This window comes from Penicillium griseofulvum (assembly GCF_001561935.1).
Source record: "Penicillium griseofulvum strain PG3 chromosome Unknown contig_80, whole genome shotgun sequence".
Classification (NCBI taxonomy): domain Eukaryota; kingdom Fungi; phylum Ascomycota; class Eurotiomycetes; order Eurotiales; family Aspergillaceae; genus Penicillium; species Penicillium griseofulvum.
The window spans coordinates 3,440,782-3,454,130 of NW_024467471.1; the positions used below are offsets into that span (position 1 = coordinate 3,440,782).

At 47.5% G+C, this 13,349-nt stretch overlaps 6 protein-coding genes across 6 annotated transcripts; 3 read left to right on the plus strand and 3 right to left on the minus strand.

Moving 5' to 3' along the window:
• Window positions 1-626: 626 nt before the first annotated feature.
• PGRI_022450 (uncharacterized protein) lies at window positions 627-1,968 on the plus strand (the record flags this gene model as incomplete). The annotated part of the gene is made up of 5 exons (XM_040789958.1): window positions 627-788; window positions 850-957; window positions 1,007-1,398; window positions 1,457-1,521; window positions 1,571-1,968. 5 exons carry the CDS (start codon window positions 627-629, stop codon window positions 1,966-1,968), a joined length of 1,125 nt encoding a protein of 374 aa, XP_040646911.1.
• A 605-nt stretch (window positions 1,969-2,573) lies between these two features.
• On the plus strand, window positions 2,574-4,698 carry PGRI_022460 (T6SS phospholipase effector Tle1-like catalytic domain-containing protein; the record flags this gene model as incomplete). The annotated part of the gene is made up of 2 exons (XM_040789959.1): window positions 2,574-3,339; window positions 3,428-4,698. The coding sequence occupies 2 exons, from the start codon at window positions 2,574-2,576 to the stop codon at window positions 4,696-4,698; spliced, it is 2,037 nt and encodes a 678-aa protein (XP_040646912.1).
• A 512-nt stretch (window positions 4,699-5,210) lies between these two features.
• Window positions 5,211-9,262, plus strand: PGRI_022470 (MmgE/PrpD; the record flags this gene model as incomplete). Its single annotated transcript, XM_040789960.1, has 8 exons — window positions 5,211-5,468; window positions 5,526-5,831; window positions 5,894-6,407; window positions 6,457-6,588; window positions 6,657-7,049; window positions 7,110-7,316; window positions 7,762-8,064; window positions 8,124-9,262. 8 exons carry the CDS (start codon window positions 5,211-5,213, stop codon window positions 9,260-9,262), a joined length of 3,252 nt encoding a protein of 1,083 aa, XP_040646913.1.
• Window positions 9,263-9,350: 88 nt separating this feature from the next.
• On the minus strand, window positions 9,351-10,789 carry PGRI_022480 (alpha-ketoacid dehydrogenase kinase family protein; the record flags this gene model as incomplete). Its single annotated transcript, XM_040789961.1, has 2 exons — window positions 9,351-10,521; window positions 10,593-10,789. The coding sequence occupies 2 exons, from the start codon at window positions 10,787-10,789 to the stop codon at window positions 9,351-9,353; spliced, it is 1,368 nt and encodes a 455-aa protein (XP_040646914.1).
• A 493-nt stretch (window positions 10,790-11,282) lies between these two features.
• Window positions 11,283-11,651, minus strand: PGRI_022490 (uncharacterized protein; the record flags this gene model as incomplete). Its single annotated transcript, XM_040789962.1, has 4 exons — window positions 11,283-11,370; window positions 11,426-11,494; window positions 11,548-11,588; window positions 11,637-11,651. The coding sequence occupies 4 exons, from the start codon at window positions 11,649-11,651 to the stop codon at window positions 11,283-11,285; spliced, it is 213 nt and encodes a 70-aa protein (XP_040646915.1).
• A 503-nt stretch (window positions 11,652-12,154) lies between these two features.
• Window positions 12,155-13,145, minus strand: PGRI_022500 (urea carboxylase-associated family protein; the record flags this gene model as incomplete). The annotated part of the gene is made up of 2 exons (XM_040789963.1): window positions 12,155-12,351; window positions 12,410-13,145. The coding sequence occupies 2 exons, from the start codon at window positions 13,143-13,145 to the stop codon at window positions 12,155-12,157; spliced, it is 933 nt and encodes a 310-aa protein (XP_040646916.1).
• Between the last annotated feature and the right edge of the window lie 204 nt (window positions 13,146-13,349).

The following is a 13,349-nucleotide window of genomic DNA, read 5'->3' on the forward strand; positions in this document are numbered from 1 at the left end:
TGCATAACCTATTGTTTGAAGCCAAACGCCCCTTTTTGAAACCACAAGATCTACCGAGTGAATCCGAACCCGCTTTAGATTGCCCAGACGCGATCTCGGCAAACACTCCCTGATTTCACTAGTTGAATAGATCAGGGACAGCCACATCAATTATCATTGGTCAATAGCTTCTCGAAATCTCCAGTATTCATAATCAAGGAAGCTCGGCAGATTGATTTGGTGTCAAATGCATGCCATGGCGCACGGCTTTTGTTTCAAACAGGGCTAGGATGTGGGGGGCTACACACCTGCGCAACACGCCCCTATGCCGCTATAATCGCCTATGGTTCCTCTCAATCGATCAAGGCGCTGAGGCGCTGCGAACTATTTCATAAAACACACTAACCCTGGCGATGGATCCTTCGCTACGGAGTATCCGGGGATTTTCCAATTTTAAAAGTATATGTAGTCTGGATCCCATATACACCGTCTGGCTCGGATGATTTTTCTTCATTTTTGTTCTTTTTGCTTTTTTCTTCCTTGGCGGTAGCTTTTCGAACAAATCTTTACTCGCTTCAGGTGTTGTGAAAATTTGAATTGGGCGATGAATGAGTGACTGGGCCTTTTAGTAAAACTTAGGCGTCAAGATGGGAGCCTCGATGCCCCTCGTGGGCCGAAGTCTCGCTATCTTCACCGTTTCAGTTGTGATGATGTCTATCGCCATTGTGACAGTTTTGTTACGAAGTTTTGTTCGACTGAATATCCTTCGGGCATTTGGCTGGGATGATATTTTGATGGTCGCTGCGTTGGTATAGTGGCCCCAACTCGTATGATGTGACATGATCTGATAAGATTCTAATTTTTTGATAGATTCTGTTTATCCTTTTGGATGTCTGCTGCGTAAATGGAGCAATGCATGGAGTAGGACACACGCGAACAGATTTTACGAGTATGGAGGTTTATAAGAAAGCACTTGTGGTATGTGATACTCATATTGGAAGACTTCCTTGCTAACCATATTCTATAGTGGTGGTGGCTCGGTCAAATGCTCTACATATGGGCCTCGGCGGTAGCCAAAATATCAATTTCCGTTGCGCTCCTCCGGTTGGCCGTCGAAAAGTCTTACCGAGCGATACTTTGGAGCATTATTGGTGTTGTCACTGCTATCGGACTTATGTTCTGGCTTGTTCTACTCTTTGCTTGTAATCCAATCGCCCACTTCTGGGAACGAGTGGATGGAACCAGCACGGGAACATGTCTTCCCATGTCCACACTTGTGGCTATCGCTTATTTTTACAGCTCTGTGACTATATTTTGCGATATAGCACTTGGCCTGTTACCCGCCTTCCTCGTCTGGAAACTGCAAATGAATAGCCGGACGAAGCTTGCAGTAGGGGGAATCCTCGGGTTAGGGGCAATGTACGTGCTATTTCGGCCCAGCTATTCTAAGAGATGAATCATTGCTAACCATAAACAGTGCGGGCGTGGCAGTGATATGCCGACTTCCGTTTTTGCGATTTTATTCCGATGATAATTTCCTTTGTATGTCGCTAACCTCTTTACCGCAAGAACAAGGTCTAACATCCTCTAGACTCTACCTACCAAATCGCTATCTGGTCAGTCATTGAAACAGGACTCGGAATTATAGCAGGCAGTCTCATCACTCTCCGACCTCTATTCCGCTGGCTCTTGGATGAGCATTCGACTCGTAATCACAAGTCACCTCATCAAGGAAAATATTCAAAGCCATACCGACTGTCCAGCTTGCAAAGTGAGGCTATAAGAGGATCGCAAAACACGAAATACTGGCGCCCTGATGTCGACCCCGATGGCCACCAGAGTACAGTTGTCGCAGCCTCATCGCAGCGGAGAAATAAACTCAGTATTAGCAACAGCAGCCAGGAAGCCTTGTACCCTGAGCCGATGTCACCAAATCATGTCACGATACAGAAGACCTTTGTACAAACAGTGTCAGAGGGGAATAAATAGAAAATTTCACTATGTACAAGGATTATTGATCTATTTAGCCCTCGGGCGTTTTAGTGCATTCATATAAACTACATAGCCCCCTAGGGCTGACCTCGGCGCCTTCTGGGCTTCAGCCCTCCCGTCCCCCCCTGACCACCAAATCCACAAAGTCACCCCGGTTTTAGCACATGCATTCTTGAAAATCCACTATTTTTATCTATGCCCTCCAAAAGTTACAGCCCTCTGATGATTGACACCCTGAAGATAAGGCTGAGCATGTGGGGCTAATGCAACTAGGGCATTGATGCCCGAGTGATTATTGGCTATGCTGTATAGTAAGCTGACCCCGTGAACCGAATCCCTGCAGCGGCTGAAAAAAAAACACGAACAATGCAGCAACTGTGTGACTCGAAATTGCGTTAGGCTTCCCACGGCCGGGGGGGCCGTATTACGGCGGGAGGCTTCATGCAAGTCGACAAGATCGATGATTCAAAGCGAAATAAACCCTATTCGTGCATAAACACTAATAAGATAGACGGTGTAAACAAAATATATATAGAGCCATACACCCACCTTCAAGACTTTTTTCAAATCCCACAGTACATTGAACTTCACCTATTTTCACAATGTCTTTATGCACTGATAATCACGAGCCACCATATGTACTCCGACAAAGAACGGATTCGATGGCCTTGCCCGTCCGCAAGCGCATCATCATCTGCTGCGACGGAACATGGCAATCCGCCGTCTCAGGGGAGAAAAACGTCCCATCTAACGTAACACGTCTGTGCCGCGCTCTCAACAGTGTCGGAACCGACGAAGAAGGAGATAAATGGCAGCAAATAGTCTGGTATGATTCCGGAATCGGCACAACCTCAGGTCCTTTGGGCAAAAGTATCGAAGGCGCCACTGGTCTAGGTCTGGAAGGCAATGTCGTCGAAGCGTATAACTTCTGTGTCCTGAACTACAGACCCGGCGATCAGATTATGTGCTTTGGTTTCTCGAGAGGTGCATTTACAGCCCGTGCTATTGCCGGTTTGATCTCGGATATTGGGATTTGCCGGAAACAGGATTTGAACCGGTTTCCCGATCTCTGGAAGGTCTATAAGAAAAATAAGCCCGGCGAGCGGTTCTATTGCAGCGACCTCTGGTTCGAGTGGATGGAAGGAAAGGCGGATGAGAAGCAGGGCGCTCGGGGTGAGAGTTTTGTTTTTGAAAAGCGGCCCCAGGGCGATTGGGCTCAGGAGGGATCGAGGGATGTGGAGGTTGTTGGCGTCTTTGATACTGTTGGCGCTATTGGAATGCCGGAGGTGTTAGGGGTGAAGCTGCCATCGTGGCTCTTGTGGTGGTCGCCCCATAGGGATGGGTGGGAAAATGTTGGACTTTCACCTAGTATGTATACAAATCCTCTCGTTTTTTTTTTTTTTTTCTTTTCCGTGTGGCCTTTTTATGAGTGAAAAATACTGACAAATGGTCCCAGATGTCAAACATGCATTCCAGGCTTTGGCTCTCGATGAACACCGCAACGCATTTTCGCCTACTCTGTGGTATCTTCACAAATTTCAAAATGTCACTTCAGAGCAGATACAAGTTCAGAAGGGTATAGTGGATCAGAAAGCTCAGGAATGGGATGACATCTTACAAGACGCAATCAGCCTCAAGGGTAGCGGCAGGGCTAGTGATGAGGATGTCAATAACGCAGCGCGAAAGTTAAATGAGACTGCCAGAGACTTGAACAAGGAGACCCGAAAGCTCATTAAGTTGGAAGATGACTACAAGCACCAGAAGCACCCTCGAACATTGAAACAAGTGTGGTTCCCCGGTTATCATATTAACATCGGCGGAGGCTCGAGTGAAACACTCCAAGATGAGGGTAACATGGAAGAAATGTCTCATATCACCTTCTGCTGGATGCTGGACCAGATCAAACCCTACCTCTCGCTCAACGAGGAGTCTATCTCCGAGGAAAGAGAAGAGAGTGAATACCACATGTCAACGCTCATCGAAAACACAGAGGTCCTGGGTTGGGCTAAAAGCAAAGCAGCAGCCATAGCGTCAGCTTTCAAACGTACCTCCACCGCATCCGTCAAGTCCGTGGAGAAGAGACGCAGTTATGGCTGGGGAACAGGCCCACTGGAAGACAGCTTTACAGCATTTTACTACCTTAACGGGTCGAAGAGGCGCACACCTGGAAGCTATGATCGTTTCGACAAAGCCGGAAATCTACTGGGCGAGAGCTTTGAGTTTATTCACCCAGTGGTGGGATTCAGGGAACAGCAAATCAAGGATTACACGCCAATTGGACGCGGTGTTAAGTTTGAGCGTCGGAAGGTGGTTGATGAGAATGGCCGTCCTGGTTATGTCTATGACCTGGGAAATTCGCGCAAGCCCTTGCCCGAGTGGCGTCTAGGAGGACTTGACTCTTATGAGAGGTTGGCCATCACCGGCGAGGCTGCATACGATTATGTCGACGAACTAGATATATATTTGAAGACCGGGATTAAGACACCCCGCCGGTCTATCTGGGGAGCTCGAGGTATTAAGCTTGGGATCGAAGTACCCCAAGTCACTGAACCCCAAGTCATCGAACCCGAAGATACTAAGGTCAAAGCTAGAGACTTGCAACCTGAGTTCAGATTGGAGAAATCTCAACAGAGAAGTGTACAATTGACGGGCTTTGGGACTAAAGGGATGCAATTGAGGAGCTCAGAAATTTCATACGCTGAGGAGACAATAGTCACTGTTTCGTGATTGTGTTTTCTTTTACCCTGGATTTGAACAATCATGTGCGGAAAAGAATGTATATATGTGTTGGCAGGTATATGCGGATGGCAACACAAACAGGTGGGCCTTCGGTTCGGGGTTTTATGTATAGTTTGTTAATGTTTTGTGTATACCGCATTTAATCTCTTTAATAATACAATTATCTTAGTATTTGAAGCTTTATACTGATATATCCAAGCGCATCTTCTAATCCAACAAGAACAATAAACTATTGATTCTGTGGAGTATTCGACGTCATAGGGCTGAATATCAAGTTAGATAATTCTGGGCATTAAGCCCAAGGCAAAATATTTAGGCATCACAATTCTTCTCCATTTTGAATATCTATTTGTTTCTTGAAGCCTCTCAGAATTCTAAGAAGCTTGCCAAGTGTTCTACGTCATAGTCATGGAGAAATAATATTGAGTTTGTCAAGCCACACCTTCCTTCTTTGTAATTATTTTGATCAACCACTAAATTCACATCGAGTTCAGTACAATATGGTATCACGCAAGGTATATAATATGTGCCAGCGGCATACTGTGACCTCAGAGTTGGCCCGTGACCCATCGCAATGTCCACAGGAGGTCTTTCATGAGTTGTTCGAGAGCCATCATGCGTCGCATAAATATGATGGCGTTGACTTGGAAATATCAGATGTCAACAAAGCATCGGAGTGGGAAACAATGAATGAATTGCAGAAAGCTCGCGCTTGTGGGAACTTCGGGTCTGTGGAAACGAGTGATCTATTCCTGAAGGTGAATCAATTTTCTAGATCGGTATTGGGAGAGAAGAATCTAACACTCGCTCACCAGGTCTATCATGACGCCTTATGTTGCTTGGAAGAAAACCCAATGTCTGGCGTTGTATCGCCCCGGCTGATGGGGAGCACAGGAGTTCTACCACTGACAATTGTCGGCCCTTTACCTGATCTCTGTCGCCATTTAGCGAACTGTATCGTGCATGCTGAACATGAAGTCTTTTTGGGGACCAATTTCTGGATCTACTCGGACGCATCGACATTAGTGACAAATGCCATCCGAGAGCTATCCAAACGAGCAGGAGAAAGGGGCCAGAAAATAGTGATGAAGATGATATATGATCGCGGAGATCCTCGCCAGGTGAGTGCTCTTCTGGTGCATATCGAACACAATCTGTAGGCATGGTTCTAATGAATCACTAGGCATGGGAAAATAGATTGCGTGTCCGCGAAGAACAATATATCGCTGGAAAAGTGAGGCTACCTCCTGCAAGCGAGATCCCTAATGTTGACCTCCAAGTCATCAACTTCCACCGGCCTGTCTTTGGAACTTTCCATGCAAAATTCACTGTTATTGACAGGCGAATGGCTATCATACAAAGCAGCAATATTCAAGACAACGATAACCTTGAGATGCTAGCTCATATCGAGGGGCCGATTGTTGATTCTTTCTATGATACTGCTTTGCTGTCGTGGGGAAAGGTTCTCGACCCTCCGTTTCCACTTCTGAACTCTCCAGCCAGGGATGCTCTGATACCATGCCACGAAGCAAGGAATAGTGGTAGTTCTATAGAGAATGGGGATATAGCTCTTCCTGAACATACTACCAAATCTCCACATTATGATAGGTACTTTGAACAAGAAGCTCGGAGAGTCAACGGTTGTATTCACCCACAAGGCGGCGAAACGCGCACACAGGCTGTCAGCCGCCATCTTAGTAAGTGAAAGATGCTCACTATTCATGATAATCACTAACAGATGAGCAGATACAACTATCCAACCTGACACAACAGGTGATGCACCAGAAATTGACCAGGATAACATGTTCAACCCTTATATGATCCTACCTCACCACGAGCCCTTCGCAATGGCAGTGGTAAACAGGGAACCATATGGGTGTAAGTCCAAACTGCGAAGAGAACCTCCTTCAGACGACCGACTATGATTCTAACTCTCAATCTTCCAGCCCCAAACCATAGCAACGTCTACACCCCACAAAACACGGCATGGCTGTCCGCAATCAACAACGCCCAAAATTCAATCCTCATTCAGACACCAAACATGAACGCAGAACCTCTAATAGAACCTCTCATTAACGCCGTTCGCCGCGGCATCGTGGTATCCTGCTATCTCTGCCTTGGCTACAATGACGCAGGCGAGCTCCTCCCATTCCAAAATGGAACAAACGAAATGACCGCAAACAGGATGTACAATTCCCTGCAAACCGAGGAAGAGAAATCTCGTCTGCGAATATGCTATTATGTCGGCAAGGACCAGACTCGTCCGATTCATAACAGCTTCAAGAAGCGGAGCTGTCATATTAAGTTGATGATCGTTGATGAGCAGATTGCGATTCAAGGTAAGTCCCCCAAACATCAGGAGAAATGTGCCTTATACAAGTATCTAACAATCTTTGCAGGAAATGGAAACCTTGACACCCAGTCATTCTTCCACAGCCAGGAAGTCAATGTTCTTATTGATTCCAAGCTTGTTTGTCGGGCTTGGACGGAGTTGATCAACCGTAACCAAAATACTGCCAAATACGGCGCTGCAAGTACAAAGGATGGCTGCTGGCATGATCCCGAAACTGACAAGATTGCGGTGGGCTCGATTGGGCCTGTGCCGGGTCGGTTCAGTTGGTTTAAGGGAGTTGTTGGAGTTGTACAGCGAGTGAGAGGTGTTGGCGGGTTTTAGAAACCCATTTGATTATGTGCTTCTACTGCAGGACATTTTTGTATAGAGATATTGTGGAGTGGCACTGCGAATAAATGGCCTATAGGAATGTCATCCTACAAGATACTTGGTGCTGGAGTTCGTGTCTAGAAGTACTAGGCTACCAATGTGAAAAGCAAGAATAAATATTTGATATTGGCATTCAAGGAGTCAAAGGCCGCCGTGTGCGACCGGAGTATTCCAGGAAATCTACCGAGGACTTCTACATGTACCTACACTGAGCCAAATATCAGAAACCTCCATCTCCCCAATTTTTCAAGAGCCACAAAGTAAACAAAAGCTCCGCTAAAACACAATCATACATACATATATGCCTCGTCCATACGACCAACCAATAGTCGACATAGTAAACTATGTCTACCATTCCTCCCTCAATCAAGATGACGAAGCGATTTGGAAATGCGCGCGGACAGCTCTGCTGGATGCAATGGGCTGTGCCATCGAGACAGCAGCGACAAGCACCGAGTGCCGAAAGCTGCTTGGTCCCGTGGTCGAGGGGACAGTCGTGCCGGATGGATTCAGGGTTCCAGGAACGGAATTGCAGGTCGATCCCGTGAAGGGGGCTTTTGATCTAGGCATCCTGATTCGGTACTTGGATCATAACGATGCGCTTGGTGGTGCGGAGTGGGGACATCCTTCAGGTATGGTTGAAGACATGGGCGTGGGAACCCATGATGCTAAGATATTGATTGAATTGCAGATAACCTCGGTGCTATAATCCCCGTCATGGATTGGCTATCGCGTGCAAGTTTGTCTGGTCGACGGGTTCATGATGGTCCACCGTTGACGATCCAGACGCTGCTCATCGCATTGGTCAAGGCGTACGAGATACAAGGGTGTTACCAAATGCGGAACGCGTTCAATGCCTATGGAATTGATCATGTGGTACTAGTGAAATTGGCTTCGGCTGCTGTTGTTTGTTGGTTGCTTGGGATGACAGATGAACAAGCCATGGCGACTATTTCTCATGTTTGGATGGATGGCCACCCGAACCGGGTGTATCGATCCGGTGCAAATACCATCCCGAGGAAAGGGTGGGCGGCAGGCGATGCGGCGAGAAGAGCTGTGCAGCTGGCTCTACTGGTGCAGGATGGCCAGCCTGGTTCGGCAGGGGCGTTGAGCGCGAAGCCGTGGGGGTTTTGGGAGCGAACTTTTGGCGAGGAGGGATTTGTACTTCCACGACAATTTGGGTCGTGGACGGTGCAGAATGTGCTGTTCAAAAGTATGCCCGTAGAAGGACATGCGATCTCGGCTGTCGAGGCAGCCGTTTTGCAAGCGCGTCGATTTCGGCAGAGGGGGCTGTCTGATCCTCTCAAACAGATCCGGCGAATAGATCTGCGAACGACTGCTGCTGCCTTTTTGATCGTCAACAAACATGGGCCGCTGCATAATGCTGCTGATCGTGACCACTGCATTCAGTATGTGGTTGCCTTGACTTTTTTGAAGGGTAGTCCGCCAGAGGCTGCGGACTATTTAGATGAGAGCCCATGGGCGAATAGTGAGGAGTTGGAAGTCCTGCGAGAAAGGATCGTGGTGCAGTCTGACCCTAAGTTCACGGAGGACTACTTGGAACTGGACAAGAGGAGTATTGGTGCAGGGATGACGGTCCATCTCGCAGATGGGTCCTCATTGCCTCAAATACTGATTGAGTATCCTGTAGGACATGCGCGAAATCCCCAAACACCAGCTGCGATACAAGAGAAGTTCTTCCAAAATATGGGGCTTATGTTCTCTGCAACAGAGATCGGTCGGGTATTGGGTGCTGTTCAAAATCCAGATACCTTGATCTCGGATTTCATAGATCTGTTTATGCAGCCATTGGCCAAGGCAAGATGGTAGGAGGCAAAGCTATTTGCAGGGACCATGAGTTGCTTGTACTAGCCAAAAAGGATGATCTTGTTCAGGGTATCTAGTGCTGTCGTTCTTTTCAATCGATTCTCCCAACTCCCTGCAGCGTTAAATAAACATCTGTCCCCCATCCCCACAGACTTTGCACCGCAATGCTGCCACCAAAATACTCCGCGTAAGCTCGACTGAGAGGCAACCCATAACCAAGACCTGCAATAGTGCTGAGCTGGCCACCGCTAGCAGAGATGGTGTTTAAGGCATCCATGCCGCTCTCTGAGCCTTGATAGTCCAATTCGGAAAAAGTCGTAAAGCTGTAAGACCAGATATGGGGCAAAACCTCAGGCGGAATACCACCACCACGGTCACGGATACGGATTGTAATACTTTGAGACGACGGGGCCGAGTACCCAATGGTTTCATTCTCATTGCGGGCGGAAAGTTCTGAGTCAAGCTCAAAGTCGGCATCGGCATCACCTGGGGTCTTCGGCTGATTCCCGGGCACATCTGGAGCAGCAGCAATCGTCACCTCAATGGGCTCACGCTCATTTCCATTTTCAATGGTTGCCCGGAAAGCGTTCTTCAATAGCTCCGTGATAATGTACTCCATGTGGACAGGGATGTGAGCAAATGAGGCCTCGGGTTCACCTCCAATCTTCAAACGCGGTCGCACTCCGTACTTAAGTTCACAGATCTCTCCAACGAAATCCTCGCATAGCCGGATGATGCGTGCCGGCTGTAACCCCGTATCAATGACACCTATATAGTTTGATGGAATTGATTTATTGGTGGCAGGGGCGTTAGCGTCATCGGATGGGTTATCGCTGATGGGCTGTGAGGCATAATGAAGAGCTAGATGTTGCTCCGCGATCAAGCGGGTACCGATACGCGCACGTAGATGCGTGTCCAAGAAGCTCGTCACGTCCGCCGGGCTGACATATTTCCTGCACTCTAGAAACCCGCGGGCAAGGACAGGGATTGTATTTGTATGTGTTTGTACAAGGTCAGCCAGTACATCCCCAAACTGCTTCTCTTCTTCGAGAGTCGTGATGCGGCGCTGTTGATATGGTATGAGGGTCGATAGTGAATGGAGGTAATTGTTGTATATTTTGGAGACATGAGGGTTTGAGACAACGATGAAAGGAAGGTTTCGCAGAGCTTGAATCCGAGAAGCTAGTCGGGCGGGGAGGAGGGAGAGAGTGAAGTTGGCAGAGGCTAGAAGAGCCTCTTTGCTCAATGGTGGGCGGCCGTGTCTGAGGGATTGACATGAATTTAGCACATTTTGATTGGAGTTTATTGGAAGTTATATATAAATAGGACTGACTTCAGTAGGTCTGCAAGTGTCAACGGTCGACGGGGACTCGCAGCCAGCTGCGCGACATTGTCTTTGGCGACATCAAATGGGCGACCAGCCCAATTTCCACTCTGCGTGGATGATTGCCGAAGAATGCGAGGCCGCACAATCGGAAGGGTCCGGCAGCCAGGCCGAAAAGGCATAGCTTTAGGTATTGAAGTTGTCATTGTGAATTGCTATGAGATAGAGATAAGTGGGAGTTCACAGTGAACCCTCGGGACGGAAGATCTGCATCGGCGGTGCGGATATCATCGGTCCAATATGTATTGCAGATCAACAGGGATCAAAACTTCCCGGGTTACTATATTTCACTGAAAGGTGTATTATATTCTACTGTCGGGATATTGCACAGAGCTCATTCAATTAAATTAACTGTGCACATAACTCAGCCTGATAGTTGGATTCAGGAAAATTGCTCTATCCGTATCCGTATGCATGTCTGTACCTCTTTTGGAAAAGTCAGGTATTCATAGGATGCATATGGGATCACGGATGAAAGCATGTCGCGTAATTGGTATCAAGTTATCTCGCTGAATCAAAAAAAAATAAACAAATAAAGAAAAAATAAAGAAAAGAACCCCCAACGTTCGTGTATCCAGACCATAAAGTAGAACATTAGCGACAGCAGTCTTCAGTCCTAGTCATGTTGACCAGCGACATCTACTGAGTCTGCACTGCACCATCTTGCTCAACATGGACATGCTCAGTCGATTCGAAGGTTTGGACAGTGTCTTCAGGGAACTCGACACTATTGATCCATATATCAGTATGCGCCTGGTATAGATCGAGCTCGCAACACTTACGTGAAGCCTTTGATGATGCTGTATTCATGTCTGATGACGCCACCCTTCTCCCTGGCAGTATCCTTGGCTCTGAGGCGATATATTAGTATCAAGGTACTTGTGATAATGGTGATGTGACCCACTTGTCTAGCTCTTCGACGGGAGCGTCGGCCTTGAGAGTGATCTAGAGAGATGTTAGTCCGGATAATTTTAGAAATGAAGCTAAACTCACGTTGTAAAGAGGCATGGTGTCAGATGGTGATGTACCAGAGTGGAAGTTGAGAAAGAAAAAAAGGGAGAGAAATCGAAAGAAAGAATTTATAGGAGAGAGCGGGGGTTGAGGCTACACTTTATTTTGGGGGAACCTTGGAAGGCGCCTTGAAGCAGGTACCTTCCAATCACCCTTTGTCTTTTCTGTTCCCTTCCTCTCTCCCCTTTCACCTTGTCATACTATTCCTATATTTTTGAAATGACTTACCCGTGTTACTTTTGGTCTTACAATGTCTGACATAGGGCTTTTACAGTATACACCACTCTCTAAAAGTCGGATTTACCAATATATCCCTTACTGAAATGACTCTTTCCTGTATAATTCTAATCCGGTCTAAGTCTGTTGCATAAAGGGGGGAATCGCCGTTGATGTAACAATGTAAGGCGATGACATCATATCCAGAAACGCGGGGCAATATATCTTGCATAGTATTCAACACTTTAATAGACGACTCTATAATTTTACTAAATATTTTTACCCTAGAATCCAATGTAACCATCCTCTTGGCGGGGAGGCATCTTCATCCCGTGCATCCCTTTGTATTTAGGACTTTCTGGAGCCTTCCACCCCTCTAGAACCTTGTCATCTGCCAGTTGATATACCTCCACACCCAATGGACGACAAGTGGCTCCCATATCTCCCTCCTTATCATCCCAACCCCAATTGGACAAATCACCTGAAAGTATCATTAGTATGAAAAAATAAAACATTCGTGTACCATCAAGCTGCCATACCGCCAGGACACGCAGATAGCGCACAAAGAACATCCACTTCTGCAAAGAACTCAAAGTACTCGCCCGCCCTTGCAGGGGAAGTTTCCATGAAGTACTTTCCATCCTCATCTAATCCCGTCACTTGAAATACATTCAAGACATCATGGACATCTAGCTCTGTCAGCCCATGTGGGATGACAGAACGAGTCAAGTTGGAATGACAGTGAAAGTCAAAGGTCTCTCCGCCCATAAGCAAGTTCACGTAAGGATCACATCGAGTGCCCATCAAATCATGCACCCGCCCTCCAAACTGCGTAGTCCCGAATACGACCTCTGGCTTCCGCTTTCCATCTGGTCCGAGCACCTCATGCAACTGCCCGCCGCCCAACGAGTCACCCGTTATCGTTACGAGGGGTCGTAGGTACGGCAGGTTCGACCACAGCCGATCACCCACTGAGACGTGGGAAGCGTGGATTTGTCGGGTACGCGCAGCCCACATCCGTTCTCGGGGGTTATCTGCGTTCCAGATGTTTAGGTCGCCCACCTGTGGTCCCTTCGGCGTCGTCAGACGGCAGATGTGGCCGGCAGGGACAATCCACGCTTGGGCTGAGCATGGTCTGATAGTGAATGATTCTTTCGGGATCCGTGCAGAGGGGCTGCATGCGGTTTCGGAGATTGACCGGTACAACTGCGAAGTTGCATGAACCCCCGAATCGGGTGGCGCTGTATAAGCTGGGGGTGGCCGGCGCGCAGACATTATATACGGGTTGCGGGGTTGTGTAGAAATTGGATGTTACACAAAGTTCTTAGTAGACACGGAGCGATATTGGATTTATAGAATACGGGGGACGATATGGGGGTACTTTATATTTCTGGATAATCGGAGGCTTCCCTGATGTCAACTCTGCCCCACATGATAGCTGTGAAGGGAAATTACATCCTACGATTTCTAAAAAGGTGA